Genomic DNA, 19,192 nt, shown 5'->3' with positions numbered 1-19,192 from the left:
GTTCTTTAATGAGTATAGAGTTTCAGTATTGCAAGATGAAAAAGAGCTCTACATATTGGTTGCAAAATGTGTATGTACTTAACACTAATGAACTGCACACTTAAAAATGGTTAGAATGATGTTATGTGTATTTTGCCACAATTTAAAAAATACAGATTATCATTTAACTGGCCCATACACAATGTACTAAGCAAAAGTCTAGGAAGCCATACGCACTTCCCAGTATGGAGCACACATTTATCTAAGACCGCAAGCGCCTGTCTAATTTGATCTTATTTGATGCTCTTGGTGAAATAAGGATAAAGCTTCTTCCTGTATCACTTATATAGGGAAATGCTAAAATTAACATACGAACTTGGTAAACATATTATAAAGAACATAAATGAGCAAAATATTCTAGTTCTCCAAGGCTTGGTTAATAAGAAGCCCACCTACAGAAGCATCTACAGTAGAATAATAATGATGAACTAAATTTTAAGAATCCGTATTTGATCTTGCCTCATTGTCAAAAGTCAAGAATGGAAAGAAAAGTGAAAAGTGAAAGGCTACAAAAAAAAGAAGGGGGGGGAGTAGAGAAGAATGTCAGTAAAAACAATTTCCTTTGAAAGACAAAAAAAAAAAAAAAGAAAATGGAAGAAACCAAGAAAACGGGAACTGAAGTAGACTGCACCTAGTTATACAAAATTATCTCTAATCCAAGTAAGAAAGCACTTATTCTTTACGTGTTCTAAGCAAGGTATAGTAAAAGAGAATGCTAGTTTATGAGATGCTGATGGTGTTTCATTCTCATTTTCTACCAACAAAACTGCCCTCAGAGCCTGCACACCAGTGACGGAGGCAGGCAGGGCCCAGGGCTTCCTTGAGACATGGGAACACACAGAAGACCTCAGAGGGCATTGGCGTGAGGGTGTCTGAGAAGACCTCTTCCTAATGGAAGACTAGACGTGAACACCTGAGTCAAGCTTTAGGGAACGAGTAAGAGAGAGGCTGTGCAAAAAGCGGGAGGAAGGTGGTACAGCATGTGCAGAGGCACAGGAGAGCATGGAGCGCTGGAGGAACCCCACCGAGCTCACCATGCATCACGAGGGCAAAACACGCACGCAGAGAACCTACACTTAAAGCTGGGGAGCTGGCGGAAGCCACACCAAGCTGAACAGAGGGAATTACATCCGAAAAAACAAATCGTCACCTAATTTGTGAGCCAGAGAGATTTCATGGTATCCCTTCAAAGAGAAAAACCGGGTTTAGGCTGGGAGATTAGGTAAGACGGCAACTGAGGTAAGAAATTAGTAAAACCTGATCTAAGGCTGAGGCAAAGGTGACAGAAAGGAGGGGTGGATTCAGGGACATTTAAGAGGTGGCGTGGACAGGACTGGGTGACAAATGTGGGAGGAAAGAGGAAATACTACAGGATGACTCAGGTTTTCTGTCTTGGGGAATTGAGAGGATAAGGGGAGATCTTCCTGACATGGGGACCCTAGGAAGAGGCATGGCGGGTAGGAGGGATATAAGCACACGTACAGTCCTGTGGTGTTGCTGGCACCTGGGGGACATCCCATGGCCACTTATTACACTGTGTCACACATATTCTTACCCCCAAACCCACAATGGCTCCCCGATGCCCCAGTGGCGGTGTGGACCTCAACCAGGGGCTGGACATGTCCTGTGAGCAGCTGATGCGGAACCGCGGGCTTCGGAGGGAGCGGCATCACGCGTAAGTGCCTGCACGGGGCCAAGAAGGCGGCGTCACCCACAGAGAAGCCCCAGGTGGTGAAGAAGCACCTGTGCAACGTGATCATCCTGCCCGAGATGGTGGGCATCTACAATGGCAAGACCTTCAACCAGGGAGAAATCAGCCCGAGATGATCGGCCACTACCTAGGCGAGTTCTCAATCACCTACAATCCAGCATTGGGGCCCCCCGCTCCTCCCGGTTCATCCCCCTCAAGTAGCCTGCTGGCCACTAAAGACACAGACATCTCTAAAACAAAAAACCCTCACAACGTTCTCAGCTGGCCTGACAGGATCTACAAGCAGATCCCGGTACCCTTCTTGAGGTGAGAAGAGGAGAGCGCAGCTAACAACAGCCACATCCGCAGCTGGGCTCAGACTCCACGGTCTGCAGGACGTCTACCTCCTTCCCAGGACGCAGAGAACTCATCAGCCTCCCTCTCAACAACGTGATGGCCGTAAGCCCGGATGGAAACACCAGTTACTTCCTCTGCTCCATCCTTCTGCTTCGGCACCATACATCATCCAGCACCATGTGCCACTATCCTCCACACAGGCCTCCGACGACTGAGGCCCAGCCCGCACAGGTGCCCACTCCCAGCCTGACCATTCACGAGCTCTCTCTTGTGGGAGGTCCTCCACACCTGTCTCAGCCCTGGGCTCCCTTGTCCTTTGAAACTCATCTGAAGACCATGAGCCCTGACTCCCATGCCTTCCTCTCTGTTAAGTCCATGTCTTCCCATTTTACCTCCCTTCATCCGCACTACCCACGTGGGCACCCAGATACCATGCTTTCCCTCACCACTTTCTAGCTGTGTAACTTGGTCTGAGTAAATTACTTAACCTCTCCAAGCCTCTGTTCTTCAGCTGTAAAACGGGAATGATATGTGCTTCATGGGACTGTCGTGAAGATTAAATGAGATGACAAACACAGAGTGGCTGGCCACAGTAGGAACTAAATAAATGCCAGTCCCCTGTCCTCCCTCAAGAGGTCTGCAGATTCTTTGAGGACAGTAATTCTTTTGTACCTGCCAGAGAATCCAGAGAGGTATTACAAGCATCAATAGATATTTTGAAGAATTCTTGAAACAGGTGCTGAAACTGTTCCCCATCTACAGATATCAAAGACCTACTAAGTAGCAATTCCCTAATGAAATACTGGACCATGGCCACTAACATCACAAAAAATAGACAACCAGACACTGCAGGCCCCTGAAAGGACATGCTGTTATCTATGAAGCTCTTACTGATTGCAACTCTATGTCTAACTACTAGTTTAGATGGCATACAGGGACAGAAGATGTTAAACACCACCATGCAGAAGCAATCAGCAGAAGTGTGAATGTGGGAAACTCAACAAGGACCAAGACAGTCCTTCAACTAATAAACAGCAAGACAAAAAAGAGGAAAGGGGAACGTACAGATAAACCTACAAAGAAATGCAATGGGTGGATTCTTTTTTGAATCCAGGTTTAAACAAATCAACTGTTAAAAAAAGTATTTATGAGATAATCAGGTACACTGAAACAGTGAGGATATTTGATGACATTAAGATAGCATGGTCAACTTTTTAAGGTACAATAATATCACTGCGGTTACACTTAAAAGTAGAATCTTTGTCTTAGAGATACAGGATGAAATCTTTATGGTTGAAAAGATATGAAGTCTGGACTTTGTTTCAGAATAATTTACCAGTGATGAATGAAAGTGCAGTGGGGTATAGATTTAAAACAAGATTGGCCATGAGTTGATAGTTGTTGCAACAACAATGGGTGATGAGAATATGGCGATGTCATCACATCATTCTCTCTACTTTGCATGTTTGAAATTTTTTATAATAAAAATAAAAGTTCAAGGTATAAACAGATACACTAATTATTCTATTCTCATTAAACCACCATTCTGTCCAGCTCTACTGCTCCCTCTCTCCCATCACCTGTTCTTCAAACACAGAGACCTGCAGTCCCAAGACACCACCTCTTCCATCTTCATTTCTTCAAACGCCCCAAACCTCAACAGCTCTTAACTCCTAAGCCACACTCAACACTCTTGCTCACTAGCCCAGCTGCACGATCCTTGCTAAACCTCACCCAAGTACCAATCCTACTGTCTCCATCTGTGTTCCTGGCTGCTGCTGGAGAAAACATCGCCAGGTGAGGGGACTTCCTCTTGTGACAGCCCTCCATGCTGCCCGGCCATCCCTGGTCAGCAGGGTCTTCTCCAAGTGCTGTGTGCCACTCACAAAGAAAACAGGGATCCTGGGACAGACACACCTCCTTCCAGCACATTCACAAGACCCCTTATTATAACCATTCCCCTGCAACTGCACCCCTCTGAAGGGAATTCCAGACTCATTTTAACAGTCACTCACTCCTCGTCCCTGCACTCCATCCCCTCAGCAAATACTCACCGTGCACCCCTGTACCAGGCGTTATTCCAGGTACTGCATGCGACACCCTAGCGAATCAAATAAATGCCCCGCCAGCGTGGAGCTTACATTCTGGTGGAAGATCTGGCTTCTACTCCGTGCTTTTGTCCTGCTTCTCGAGGTGCTCTTTTCCCCTCCTGCTCAACATGCTGCTTAAATTTGGGCTTCCCCAGGTTCCTTCCCCAGTCCTGTTCCCTTCTCATTCCCAAGTTTTCCAGCCAAGACGCATCTCCAACTCCCTGATTTACTCAGGGGAGGGGTCCGAGGCAATCATAACGACCGCTAAACAATGATAGTGTACAGGGAGCTCAATCAAGCCTCGCTTCAACCCTGTGACTTAGGCGTCATTATTATTCCCATCTTAGCCACTAAAAAAGAGAGTATCTTGCTCTAGGTCACACAGCCTAGTAAGAGGTAGAATCAGGGCTTCCCTGGTGGCGCAGTGGTTGAGAATCTGCCTGCCAATGCAGGGGACACGGGTTCGAGCCCTGGTCTGGGAAGATCCCACATGCCGCGGAGCAACTAGGCCCGTGAGCCACAACTACTGAGCCTGCGCGTCTGGAGCGTGTGCTCCGCAACAAGAGAGGCTGCGATAGTGAGAGGCCCGCGCACCGCGATGAAGAGTGGCCCCCACTTGCCACAACTAGAGAAAGCCCTCGCACAGAAACGAAGACCCAACACAGCCATAAATAATAAATAAATAAAATAAAATAAAATAAAAGACAAAACTGTAGTTCAAAAAAAAAAAAAAGAGGTAGAATCAAACATCAAATTCAACATGCCCCTAAGTGATCTCATCATTTCCCACCACAAATGCACTTCTCTTATTTATTTATTTTTTAAATTAATTAATTTATGTTTTTTGGCTGCGTTGGGTCTCTGTTGCTGCACGCAGGCTTTCTTTAGTTGCGTGGAGCAGGGGCTACTCTTCGTTGCGGTGCGCGGGCTTCTCATTACAGTGGCTTCTCTTGTTTCGGAGCACGGGATCTAGGTGCGTGGGCTTCAGTAGTTGTGGCTCATGGGCTCTAGAGTGCAGGCTCAGTAGTTGTGGCGCACGGACTTCAGCAGTTGTGGCACCCGGGCTTCAGTAGTTGTGGCACACAGGCTCAGTAGTTGTGGCTCGTGGGCTCTAGAACACAGGCTCAGTAGTTGTGGCGCAGGGGCTTAGTTGCTCTGCGGCATGTGGGATCTTCCCAGACCAGGGATCGAACCTGTGTCCCCTGCACTGGCAGGCGGATTCTTAACCACTGCGTCACCAGGGAAGCCCTGCACTTCTTTTAAATTGCACCTCTTACTCAAGGAATGTTAGCAACAAACTACCAGTCACCTAAGCCAAAATGTGGGCATCACCCCATCTCCTCACTCTCCCCTATGTGAATGAAATTCTGGAAGGTTTAGGACAGCATTGTTACACCTAACATCCCTGGAATGAGAATATTAACAGATCGTGGATCTGAAGTATCAACCACTGGTTTCAGCTCTTGCTTGGCAGTTTGGGCATATGACTTGGAGCCTGATCTAGGTTTTGCCATTTACCAAGTGGGTCACCTCTCTTAAGTCTCAGTTCCTTTCTCTTTAAAGCTGAAAATGATGACTTGGTCAAAGGTCTGTACTAGCTGTTGCTATTCAACTGTTGGTCATTAATATTTATTATGGATGGTTTTCACCGCAGAACTGTATTGCTGAGTCTGGGGAAAAACAAAGCTTCTTATGCTTCTTTTGTTCTCTGGGCTAATGATTAAACATGGCTTTCTCCTTCAAATACCATTTAATTTTAAGAGACCCTCAAAGCACTGCCAAGAGCACCAAATAAACAGACCTTTAGTATCTTTTGGCAGTCCTTTTTTTGACACTTGTGGACACTTGCCTGATCTCTTTTTCTTGTTACATTTAATTGTAAAGACAAGCTCATTAAACAAAAGTATACTTTCCATTTGTTTTAGCCAATGGCCCTAACACAGACATTATTAAAGTCTATATAGCACAAGTGATCATAAATCACTCAATATAAATTTTGCTAAGTTCTGTCTGTGGGCCTAGAAGCTGAGAACATATTTGCTAGAACACGTATGCAAATGTCTGTGCTAAGGGAGGCAGAACTCAAATCAGTATTGTTTTCTTAAGCAGAAACTACACAAAAGAGAAGACTGAAATGAAATATAATTTTTAAATGAGAGAGAGAGAGAATGAATCATGTGAACATTGAAGAGGCCGAGAAGAATTCAACCAGAAAAATAAAACAACCCTAACCGCCTCCATTTGATTTCCCTAAGGAAATGAGCTTTGCATTCAGGATGATCTAAATATACATATTCAAGCCTTCTACCTCAAAGCTGTAAAAAGTGACTGGCTTTAAAAAAAAAAAGGAGGGGGGGGAGGGGAATAAAGGGCCCAGCTTTACGAGTTTTCTAAATGGTACTAAAATTTAAAAAAAATTTTAAGAAACATAATGCTGTACAAAAACGCTATCCATGATACTAATGAGAACTTCTCAGATGTCAACTAAAATCTTTATAGACCAGAAGCTTGATGCTACAACTGGGAAGAGAATGAAATTTAATGATACTTACCCATGAACTCAAAGTCCTACACAATTCTTTAGAGGGAATACTAAAGTAATAGGTTTTGTTTCTTTTACACTCCGGACGAGCCAAATGGGATTAGAAATATTACAATTTTAACAGTATTTAAAAGTCTTTCTAATTAAGACATTAGATTCACCAATAAGCTTCCGCTACAATCCACAACAAAAATAAAGTTTAGCATTTTCAAAATTTTAATACAAGATTGACAGTCCCTTAACATTACTTCCTGCAAAATGAGCATCTAAAAAAGAGCCATAATAATCTTATCTGTACTTCAAAACCCTCCACAACTTCCACTTTTTAAATGCATCTATCCTCCATCCTCTGCAAACCATCAAGAATCCCTCCAGCTTTCACGACAAAGAGCACTCTCTTCAGGGCAGCGCACAGACTACACTCTAATATGCGAAGTCATTAAGGCCCTTAGATTCGTTCATTTCACAAATATTTATTAAGCACCTCTTATGTGTCTGGCACTGTTCCAGGCACTGGGGAAAAGAGGAAAATTTCCTACCCCCATTAAGCTTACATATCAGAGAATAAAACAGTCTCAGAACATGCACGCATAAGCGCTACAAGTCAAGCAGAGTAAGGACAGTGAGAGTAAGAGGGGTGCCCTTTAGTGAAGTCTCTCTAAGGAAGTGCCTTGTGAGCAAAGACTTGAAGGAAGAACTAGACATGAAAAGATGTGTGTGTTCGGGCAGCAGGTACAGTGCCCGTAAAGAACCTGAGGCAGGAGCAAACTTATTCAACAGACCAGCTGGACTGTTATTTCTCTCTCCTACTTGGGGCCAAAAGCCACGTTTCATTAACAGCTCTACTGCACCAGCTTCTATCAATCAAAAGATACGTTCAAAAGGAGTTGTAAATTAATACACACGAACTGTTGGCTACTTTGCCTAATGACTGAACAACATCACTGCCTATCCAGTGTGAGTGTACAGTCTGATTTTTGGCAGGTGCCTCGACTGCCAAGGCAAGGAGGTGCAAGGCAAGGATTGCCAAGGTGATGGGGCATGCCGGCTTCACAGATGATGAGAGACTTGAAACAAAAGCCCTTAGTAACCCTATGTTTTCGGAATAAAAAAAAAAAAAAGTGGTCTGACAACGGAACCAAATATTTGAAAGACTAAACACTCCAAACCCTCTTTCTTGGCACGCGCTAATACCCAGGCAATGAGGGTGTACTGTTAAACCTCTCGGTGCAGGGCTGGCGGTAACGACTCCGTGTGGATGGGTCAACACGCCCAGCAGCACCTCCTCCATCCACTCATGAAACACTGACCGAGAAAAACTCCGGTTTGCTCCTACACTGGGAAACGTATACAAAACAAGCAGTCACCTGAGTGCCTGCTTGGCACGTAGTAGGTTCGCTGTTAGTAATGACAGATAAATAAGAGAACGAAAGCACGTGGGCTGGACCCGGTAGAAGCCTGGCTCAGCGGTGTACGGAAGCTATAAAGGGCTTCGGGATAAAGGCGGGTTTTCTCTTCCGGGAGGAAGAAGACTTTAGAGAACCTCAGGGGCAAAGAAAGGGAGGAGTGGGACTGGGATCCTCGGGCTAACAGCGCCGCGGGGAGGAGGGAGGGCGCGGCGCTTGCGAGGACCCGCCGGGAGAGCGGGGGGCGGGGCTGGCACCGCCGAACCGCAGAACCCGCCGGGCTCCAGCCACACTCCCGCGGGCACGATCCGTAATGGAGGCGCCATGGGCGCGCCGCGGCCTCAGACCACGGCCGGGACGCCTTCCCAGTCCACTCTGCCCCTCCGGGTGGGGTTTTGGGCCGGGTGGCAGGGCCGAGGGCTGGCCGCAGAGCCCGGGTGGCTGTGGGGAGGCCGCACACTTACCCGGGGCCTGAGAGCGCGCGCGCGGCGCGGACCGGGCGACAAGGAGGCGGGCGCGCTGCTCCAGGCGCAGGAGGGCGGCGGCGGCTAGGGCCACTCGGAAGAACCCGCAGCAAGGGCAGCCAAGCATAAGCAGCGGACGCGGTAGCCGCCTGGGCCCCACCGCGCTCAAGCGGACTCACAGCAGCTGGCCTCGCACACGTGCAGCGCAACGACGCGCCGCTGCCGGCTGGCCCCTCCCCCGGGGCGGAGCACGCCCTCCGCCGCCGGCCACGCCCCTCCGCCCCCGCCCACCAACCTGTGGAGGAGCTCCCGCCCACTCCCTCCCACCCCTGGTCAGTGGCCCCCGGGAAGCCTGGTGCTTGCACCCTTTGGCCTTGCAACCTGCGAGGCTGGAGCTCCCCGTGGTCCTTTCACTCCGTGAACTCTCAGGCGGTCGAACCTGGGCTTTGGCGGGGGTTATATACCCAGAGGGGAACTGCTGTGTCATATGCTAATGACATTTTTAAATTTTTGACCAACCCCCATATAGTTTTCCATAGCAGCAGTAGACTTGTTTTTAAAATCTGGGTTTACATGTGGGAATCTGGTTAGCTGATCATAGGTCATTCGCTAAGACTGGTTGCGTTCTATGCTGCCTTCCGCTGATATTACTCACCTCAGTTAAGTACTTCCAGTAGTTTTCTGTCCCTAATGCATGTACAATCACATTTTCTTGAACTGTGGTTAATTCATAGGTTAATGTCCCAATGACAACAACTGCAAGTATTTTTACCACACCCACACAGTAGAAATTCAATCTAAACTTTTAATTTTCGTATACAGTTGGCCCTTGAACAATGCAGGGGTTAGGGGCACCAACTCTGTCCAGTTGAAAATCCAAGTATAACTTTATTGTCAGCCCTTTGTATCTGCAGTTCCACATCCATGGATTCAACTAACTGCAGATGATATAGTACTGTAGTAAGTATTCATTGAAAAAAATCTGTGTAGATGGACCTGGGCAGTTCAAAACTTGTATTGTTCAATGGTCCACTGTACTTTAAAAAGTACCTTCTCTGAGATTGTGGCCCAACTCCTCACAAGCACGTATGGAGGAAAGAATGTTCACATTTCTTTGGACATTAACTGGGTACATGGTCAAAACCTACCCTTTTTGCATTTCAGCCTAAACTGCCTTAGACAAGATCCAAGTAAAACATGCATTTTTTGTTTTTTTTGTTTTCCAAAAAGGCAGCTCTTTTTTGGCTTTTATAGTTAAAATAACACAGGAGTGTTCAAAACTTCTTCCCCATTCCAACTCCCTCTAATAAACATTTGACAGTTTAATGTTCTCCTTGACTCTAAAATTACATCCTAACATGTATATTATGTATAATATTCAGGATCCTGCTTTTAACTCCACACCAGTACTATGGATTGCTAAGTGCCTAACACACACAGTTTATCTCGTTTCTTCCTTTTTATTGTCTAGTATTCTGTCCATCTTAGATGCCTCTTTCCATTCCCCAGATAGTAGTTAATTGTTTTCTGTGCTCCTTCAGTCATTGCAAACATTTCTCTTGTTGAACTTACTGCACTCAATCTTAAATTAAACTTTGTCTGTTTCCTTCACCGGAATATGAATTGTTCAGAGGCAAAAATTGGGGTTTAGAGCAATCTTTTTTCTCCTTTAATTTTATTTTTTATTTTTATCAGTTATACATATCTGTGATTTACAGTCAAATAATTCTATAGAAACCTTGTAAGTTTTGCAATGAAACAGAAGAGACTGTATCCCCACCCTGTCCCTTCCCTGTTTCCCTTTCCTCAAACAAAGTCATTTCATCTTTCAACTGGTTATTTTGATTTTTTACCTTCATTTCTCTATGTAAAATGTTTGCATTGCTATTTCTTGATGTGTCACTTTTAGGCACTATCTATTGACTTCACTTAATGGAAAATGAGGGTTTAGCTCTTCTTCCTTCCCCCAGCCCCACCACCCTTCCCTTCCCTTTATCTGCTTGATATAGTTATATTGTACCTTTTAAAAAATATTTGTTTGTTTGTTTGCACCAGGTCTTAGTTGCGGCAGGCAGCCTTCTTAGTTGCAGCATGTGGGCTCCTTAGTTGCAGCTCCAGGGCTCCTTAGTTGTGGCATGCAAACTCTTAGTTGCAGCATGCATGTGGGATCTAATTCCCTGACCAGGGACTGAACCCGGGCCCCCTTCACTGGAAGTGGAGTCTTATCCACTGCGCTACCAGGGAAGTCCCCAGTTACACTGTACTTTTAAAAACAGATTTGTGTTTACTTCATGATAATTAGGTAAACATTACTCACATCTTGAGCAAAGTAATATACTATGATTACTTCTCCTCCTCAATTTTTTGTTTTTCTTGCAGTTAATAATGATCTTATTTTTACTATTCATCACTAAGCCTTCTTAATGATTGTTTAAACCTCTCCCTCCAGAGATTCAGATAGATGAGAAGTTCTATGAGTCTAATCTTTCTGAAGGAGCCTCTTCTGGAGCCTTCTGACCTGCACCATCTACGTCTAGTGCACAGCTGTTGTCAGGGCTTCCCACTTTATTTTTCTCCTGTGTTGTGTCTTCTGTTTCCTATATCCCATGCATTCTTTTTCTTTGTTTAGCCCTCATTTTAGTGGAGTACATCTCCAGTAGCTTCCTGAGGAAGGAGAAATAAATGAAAGGGAAATTCTTTGAGCTCTTGAATGTCTGAACACACCTTTATTCTTTTTTTTTTTTTTTTTCTTTTGGCTGTGTTGGGTCTTCGTGGCTGTGCGTGGGCTTTCTCTAGTTGCGGCAAGCGGCGGCTACTCTTCGTTGTGGAAGAGGGCTTCTCATTGCGGTGGCTTCTCTTGTTGCGGAGCACGGGCTCTAGGCGCACGGGCTTCAGTAGTTGTGGCGCACGGGTTTAGTTGCTCCGCGGCATGTGGGATCTTCCCGGACCAGGGCTCGAACCCAGGTCCCCTGGATTGGCAGGCGGATTCTTAACCACTGCACCACCAGGGAAGTCCCCACACCTTTATTCTTTATCCACACTTGATTGGTAGTTTACTAGTCACGTACAGAATTTCAGTTTGAAATAAATTTTCTTTGGAAATTTAATAGACCTGCTCCCATGTCTTCTAGCTTTCTTTGTGACCATTGAGAAATTGAAAGATATGCCGATTCTTGATCCTTTCTAAATGATCTCTTTTTCTCTCTGGAAGGCTAGGATTGTCTTTTTGCCCCCAGTGTGCTGCAATCTCACAACGATGAGCCTTGGGATGAGTCAAGTTGTACCCATTGTGCTTGGCACTCAGTGGGACCTCTTCAAGCTGGAAATTCATGACCTCTAGTTTGGGGAAATTTTCTTGAATTGTTTTGTTGGTGATAACTCCTTCCCTAATCCCGGTTGTTGTTGTTTTACAATTCTTATTTTTTGTATTTTGAACCCCTGTAGTGGTCCTCTAATTTATTTTTTCTTTTGTATTTTTCATTTCTTTGTCCTTTTGCTTTTTTTTCCCCTAGGATACTTCCCAACATTTATCTTCCAAGTTTTTATTGAATTCTCATTTCTACTATCATATTTTTTTGTCTCTGAATGCTCCTTTTAAAATAGTAGCCTGTTACTGTTTTATGGTTGCAATGGTGTCACACATCTCAGGGTATAAATAAATGAAGTTTTCTCCTCATTGAATGGTTTCTGTTTTCTCTAAGGGCTGCTTTTTTTCCCTTCCCCTGTTTCCGTCTCCGTGGTACCACCTTCCATGTTTGTTTCTGAAGTTGTCAAATCCCTAGGTCCTCTACTTACCTCTTGCTGGCACTCCTAGTTCTCCTCCCTGGCAAAGGACAGGCTTTTTTGGTCCCTGCACTGGTTGAAGTGTATGTTAGCCGCAGAGTCCTTTTCCTCCTTTCAGGTCCCAGAGTGTTTACAACCAGATCTGCACCCTCCAGGTAGGAAGTTGGAGGGTCACCTCTAGATGAATTTGATCTGCCTTAAAAGAAAAGAGCCAAAGATAAAGACACTGGAAATTCTCCAACTAAACTGTCCAACCAAAATACATTAAAGCTAGTCAACACGCCTCCTCACACTCAGAACATCTGGGATATCATCTAAAATATAAGTTGAAATGATTCATATTGAATTTACACTGTGGAGAGAGGGATACCTGCAAGCTCCATCCTTAACGACCCCAATGCTGTGGAGGAGGTTTACCGAGGTTCAGAAGGACCGCCCCGCCCCGCCCCCTTCTCCTTCCAGAGCGGCCGATCCGGCCCCCCGCCGGCAGGGGGAGCCACCGCGCACGGCCGGCGGCTGCGCGGGCAGGGCCTCTCTGGGAGGAGAGGAAGAAACCAGAGAGACGGCAGAGGAAGTTGCTGTGGCTCTGGGAGCTACGGTCTCGAAACTCTGCTGGTGTTTGATCGCTGGCCGGAGCCGGAGTCCATTGGCCACGCTGGCTGCGCAAGGAGCCGAGGACTCGCACGGAGGCAGGATGCTCCTGGCCGGCGATTTCGGCAAGGCGCCGGCAACCCGGGTGAGGCGACCTTTATGGCCCGGGGCGGGGACACTGGTGGCCCAGTGAGGTGGCACAGACCTCCCAGGGGAGGGTGCCTCGGTGAAGTGGCCTTGGCGGCCTAGGGACGCGGTTACGGTGGCCCGGGGGAGATGGCTCTTGCAACTCTGGTGAGGTGGCAAAGACCTCCCGGGGGAGGTGGTCCCAGTGCGATGGCTCTGGTGATCCCGGTGAGATGACACAGGTCATTCTGGGGAGGTGGCCCTTTTTAGAACCTCCAGATCCTGGTCTCTCAGGAAGGCCCCAGAGGGAGGGGGCTGGGACCTCGTTGTCTTCCAGTGGATGCCCTCTGGGAACCCTGTGCGAGTTCCACCTATCACTTCAGTCCTGATGTGTTTGTCACACCTGTTCTCCTTCTAGTGCTGCTCTGAAAATGGTGACCAAAGGAAGAACATCAAGGAGAAAAGTAAGCGGACTCCAAACACCTTAGCACTTTCTACCCAGCCATCTCTCCAAAACTCTGCCCTCAAGGGTCTGCATCGAGAAGGGCCTTAGCCTGTTATCTTTTAGATGAAGCATCTCTTTTTCTCTTTCTGTATTAAACACTGATTATCATCATACACATATTTTTGCCTTTCAAGATGGTAAAATATGGGATGATTTAGAGAAGAGCACTTCCTGTCCCCTACCTAGTGCAGGGACTTGTGTGGTTTCACTCCAGTGCTGCCCTTCGTACTGGATTCAGAGAAATTGGGGCCTGCCTGTTATTTTCGTGAAGCATCAACTTATTAAGCATCAGGAACTTCGAGGGGCTAATGATCTAGGAGAGATGACCACCACCTTAGTTGCGTTCAAAGGAGTCAAATGATCATTGTTTAGTTGTATTTACCTTCAATGAATTTGCAGGTAATCGTTGATCTGGGAAGAGCACAACAGATAACTTGGTTCCTGGATCTTGAACTGGATAGGGAAAAGGTCAATATCTCCATTTCCTTCCTAGGACAGGAGCATATACCAGGGGTGTGGACCTATGGTATTTTACTTTTATAAGCTAAACGTGGCAAGATTTTGGAAATCAAGGAATCTTCAGGGGCTTTTGAAGTGAAATTTACTGGGAGAGGAAGGGGGAAGCATGGAACAGCTGTTCCATCAGAGGGTTTTTGGTTCTTCTGACCACGGCAAATAGTCTGGGAATGAGTAGTAGTAACAGAAGGGGTGCTTGTGTTACTATATTGGCTTTAGGAGTTAGACTTGCCCTTAACATTGCCTGTTGCTGCAATCTGCCTCAGAAAGAAAGCTCTGAGTACTTCATAGCACTTGACAGTCACAGCTGCCACAAGTTAGCTCCTTTTCCTTAAAGGATTTAAGAGTACCTCATATCGTTCAGTTTAACCCTTCCCATTTCCACCTTTGCCCCATTCAGATGCCTGGGAAGTTGATGCCACTGAGCTGTAGACCCTCCTTTGTTGGCTTGGTCAATTTCTTTGCAATTAGAAGTGCTCTTTACAAAAAATATAGGAGAGGAGAGACATTAACCACCCCTCCAAATCACCACTATGTCATTTTGAAGAATGTCATTTGACTAAGAATGTACTATGCTGCATTTAAATGGTTAAATCAAAAGAGTATAATTTTTTGTAAAAAGTGAAGATAGAATTTACTCCCTAAGCTACAGCAAGCTTATCTTCACAAAACATTCCCTCTGCACATAGCCCTGCCTCTGTGTCTGCAGATACACCACACAACTCACATGTTTTATATAAGATAAATTAAAAAAGTCGACATTGTGACTCCTGTACTTAATAGTAGATGGAGTCCTGTAGTAATAAAGTTTGATGCAGACCAGCCAATTCTGATCGTATCTGAAGGAGAATAAGAATATTGTTCTGAAATTCAGGAAACATGGATTTTAGTCCCATTTACAACCTTTGAGTGTAGGCTGGGCAAATGTTAGAATTTATAGTAGGGAAGTTGAGGCATAGACTCTTACTAGTTTCACTTCTACCTGCCAGTGGGCTACTCATTCTCATTGCATGTGAAGAAGCTTTTAATTCTTAAAAATTGAATAGAACAAAGGAAAATTTGGTTTTTTTAAGGCCTGGGGGAGGGGAACATACACAGTACTAAATACTGGTATATATTATGTTAATCTCTTGTAGTTACATTTTGCATTTAGGCATATCTTTAGTTAGATATTCTTATCTTCATTTTGTCAGAAGTGACTGTTGTTTTTTAATGAGGCTGATTATAACCTCTTGCCTTTCATTGCTGTTTCCTTAAAACTTTATTTTTGAGAAGCAGACTCACAGATACAGAGAACAAACTAGTGGTTACCAGCGGGGAGGGGCAATATAGGGGTAGGGGATTTAGAATTACAAACTATTATGTATAAAATAAGCACTGAGTGAAGTAAGTCAGACAGAGAAAGACAAATATCATATGATATTGCTTACGTGTGGAATATAAAGAAATGGTACAAATGAACTTACTTACAAAACAGAAATAGAGTCACAGATGTAGAAAACAAACATGGTTACCCGGGGGGAGAGGGAGGGAGGGATACGTTGGGAGATTGGGATTGACATATACACCGTACTATATATAAAATAGATAACTAATAAGGACCTACTGTATAGCACAGGGAACTCTCTCAGTACTCTGTAATGACCTATATGGGAAAGAATCTAAGAAAGAGTGGATATATGTTTATGTATAACTGATTCACTTTGCTGTACACCTGAAACTAACACATTGTAAATCAACTATGCTCCAATAAAAATTAAAAAAAAAAAAAAGCTATGAGGATATATTGTACGATGTGGGGAATATAGCCAGTGTTTTATAATTACAAATGGAGCATAACCTTTAAAAATTGTGAATCACTATATTGTACACCTGTAACATATAATATTGTATAGCAACTATACTTCAATTAAAAAAAAAGAAAGAAAGAAAAACGCTTTATTTTTGGTAAAGAGCCGCTTCTACAAGGGCAGCTCCAAGGAAGAACAGAGGTGAAGTCCAACTAGCAGAGCTCCCAGGAGGTTCTGTATTGTTGCCCCAGCTTTATCTCTCATGTACACATCTTGTTTGTTTTTTGTTTTTGTTTGTTTTGTTTTTTAGAAATTGTTGTAGTCCTTGTAACGAAATATATACTAGTACAGTCAAGCTTTTAACAAACCATTAATGGTTTGTTTAGAGACAACCAAATCCTTCAGGCAAACCTGAAGTAGAGAAATGCACTGTATGTTCAGGTTTATTCTAATGTTTGGTTTCTATGAAGTCTACTCTCTTTTTCTCTGGGGCCTTATTTTATAGTATTTATTTTCATTTGGAGTTCAATGGCTATTACTCTGAATTTTTACAGTATCTTGTTTTTTTGTTTGTTTTTTAAATTTCTAGGTACAACTCATCTCTAGGGAGATTAAACGCTGTATGTGGAATCATTCAAGTCGTGGACTTAGTAGAGTTGAGCGTGGTTTATTTATTTATTTATTTTAAAATTTTTTTTAAAAATTTTTATTTATTTATTTGGTTGCGCCAGGTCTTAGTTGTGGCAGGCGGGCACCTTAGTTGCGGCTCACTGGCTTCTTAGCTGCAGCTCACTGGTTCCTTAGCTGCGGCATGTGGACTCCTTTTAGTTGAGGCATGTGGGCTCCTTAGTTGCAGCATGTGAACTCTTAGTTGTGGTGTGCATGTGGGATCCAGTTCCCTGGCTAGGGATCAAACCTGGGCCCCCTGCATTGGGAGCACAGAGTCTTAACCACTGCACCACCAGGGAAGTCCCCTGAGCGTGTTTAATATCAGGGAACTTAATGGCTGCACAGTGACATGGAGTTACCATTACAAAGTTTGACCCAAACTTCAGGTTTCCTAAACTTTTCAGGAAGAAGGAAACCATAAGTAACCAAAAGGAGTAGCTTACCCATGGAAACACACTTCAAAAGGAAACAGTTCATCTTAGCACATGGGGGTGGGAGTAGGAGAAGGACATGGCAGCCGGCTGTGGGTCTTTGTCAAGAAACTGCTGTGAGCCTTCAGGTTTCTTGGGTTCAGGGCAGATTTAGAAAGCCATGCTGGCACAGACCATCAGCAAAGGTATAGCTAGAGATACTCTGGAAGAGAGGAGCAGTGCTGTTGGTCCACAAATTTAGGACCATGGAAAATAATTTAATTGCCTTTGAAGTGGATTGTTTACTAGAAATTTGTTTTAAGTGTTTTGTTTAAATAAAAGTCAGAATTTTTTAATTTATATATTTGAATCTTCCCTCATTCCACAAAGAATTCAAGGTAACTTAAATTGCTTAATTATGTCTTAAATATTCTGGAGAGTGGAAGAAGGTATAGACTCCTGCAGAGTGAAAAACTGACTTGTGAACTACAGGAAATGATCGACTTTCAAGCATAGAATAAGGAGTAGACTCTGGGAAATTTCACATGCTCGGTGGGATGAGAGCAAAGCTACATAGCGTTCCTGTTTTCACTGGGCATTGTGTGTTCTGCTATAGTACATGTTGCCTCTGCTACCACTCTTCTTAAGAGGGTTCCAAATCACCTGTTTTTGTCATATTTAATAAGTCCAATATGAATTGGCCAAGTCTAGTTTATTTGCCATGGGAAGAATCTCACTTTAGATTGTACAATTTAGTGGTTGCATTAGCCATTTTGAGTTTTTCCTGGTAATCTGTGTTTTCTCTCGTATTTCTTTTTTTTTTTTTTCTGTTTCTGAAATGGACATCTTTTTTTTATAATTAATTTATTTTTATTATTAAAAAAAAATATTTTTTTTGGCTGTGTTGGGTCTTCGTTGCTGTGCACGGGCTTTCTCTTGTTCCGGCGAGCAGGGGTTACTCTTTGTTGCAGTGGGCGGGCTTCTCATTGCGGTGGCTTCTCTTGTTGTGGAGCACGGGCTCTAGGCGCGCGGGCTCAGTAGTTGTGGCTCATGGGCTTAGTTGCTCTACGGCATGTGGGATCTTCCTGGACCAGGGCTCGAACCCGTGTCCCCTGCATTGTCAGGCGGATTCTTAACCACTGCGCCACCAAGGAAGTCCCTGAAATGTACATCTTTGTACAATCGCATCTGAAGCTTTTAAAACTCTTTTACTCTTATATCAGGAGGAGTTTTTACTCATTGGTCTCCCTTTCAGATTTTTTTCATGTACTTGAGATCTTTCAATACCATTTTTTTTTCTTTTTTTTAAAACATTTTAAAACCAGAGTCCTCCTTTGGTGTTATTCTAGACTATACCATCTGGTTCCTCACAAATTTTGAAAATATATTACTAATTTAATAAAAGCTGCATCAGCAGAATCAGATTTGACCTTTTTCCCCCCAGTAATAAAATAGATTCTTAAGATACACAGTTGTCTAGAAAAGTTTAGTATCTGTTTGTAACTGCATTGTCATGCCAACATCTATTGCAACCTGTGGGTACTAGGACAGAGTTTAGTAATTTTTCTTTCACTCAGAATTTCCTAAGCTCTTAAGCATTTTGTAGTAGTACTTGATCGATAGATTGCTTTATAGCTATTCATTTGAGTATTTGTGTGTGTGTGTGTGTGTGTGTGTATGTGTATTTATATGCATATATATACCCATATATATATATAAATATATATAAATATATATAAATATATACAGTCATCCATTGGTATCCATGGGGCATTGATTCCAGGACCTCTGCGAATATCAAGATCCCTGTACGTTCAAGTCCTTTATATAAAATGGCACAGTATTTGCCCGTAACCTACACATATTCTCTGTATGCTTTAAATCATCTCTAGGTTACTTAATGCCTAATGCTAATAATAATAATAGTTTTGCATACAATGTAAATGCTATGTAAATAGTTACTGGAGCATGGCAAATTCATTTTGCTTTTTGGAACTTTTTGGATTAAAAAAAATTTTTATCTGCAGTCAGTTGAATTCATGGATGTGGAGGGCTGAGTGCTTTATATAAATATATAAAATATAGTGTGTATGTATATATACATATATTCATTTACACACTATTCATTTGGGTATTTTTGTGTATGTGTGTATATATATACATATACACACAAGTACTATATATACAAAAATGCCATATATACGTAGTGTTTTC

The 19,192-nt window shown here is 43.7% G+C and overlaps 2 protein-coding genes across 11 annotated transcripts in view; one reads left to right on the top strand and one right to left on the bottom strand.

The window, feature by feature from the left end:
* The window catches only part of PUS7 (pseudouridine synthase 7), a 59,460-nt gene extending 46,938 nt beyond the window's left edge, over nt 1-12,522 (bottom strand). For 3 of the 7 annotated variants that reach the window (XM_082399813.1, XM_082399818.1, XM_082399819.1), the window contains exon 1: nt 8,589-8,831. In XM_082399813.1, the coding sequence (XP_082255939.1) occupies nt 8,589-8,715 (127 nt within the window). In that variant the 5' untranslated portion in view covers nt 8,716-8,831. Of the gene's footprint in view, nt 1-8,085; nt 8,207-8,588; nt 8,833-12,383 lie in introns of those variants that run through there. The other 4 variants (XM_082399815.1, XM_082399817.1, XM_082399814.1 and 1 more) reach the window with 4 other exon arrangements.
* Nucleotides 12,523-12,873: 351 nt separating this feature from the next.
* Nucleotides 12,874-19,192, top strand: part of RINT1 (RAD50 interactor 1) — a 26,759-nt gene continuing 20,440 nt past the window's right edge. For 2 of the 4 annotated variants that reach the window (XM_082399777.1, XM_082399776.1), the window contains exons 1-2: nt 12,874-13,107; nt 13,507-13,552. In XM_082399777.1, the coding sequence (XP_082255903.1) occupies nt 13,066-13,107; nt 13,507-13,552 (88 nt within the window). In that variant the 5' untranslated portion in view covers nt 12,874-13,065. Of the gene's footprint in view, nt 13,108-13,506; nt 13,553-16,488; nt 16,555-19,192 lie in introns of those variants that run through there. The other 2 variants (XM_082399779.1, XM_082399778.1) reach the window with 2 other exon arrangements.

Source organism: Balaenoptera borealis (genome assembly GCF_965194805.1).
Source record: "Balaenoptera borealis genome assembly, chromosome: 7".
Classification (NCBI taxonomy): domain Eukaryota; kingdom Metazoa; phylum Chordata; class Mammalia; order Artiodactyla; family Balaenopteridae; genus Balaenoptera; species Balaenoptera borealis.
This window is presented reverse-complemented; position numbering and strand designations above follow the sequence as displayed.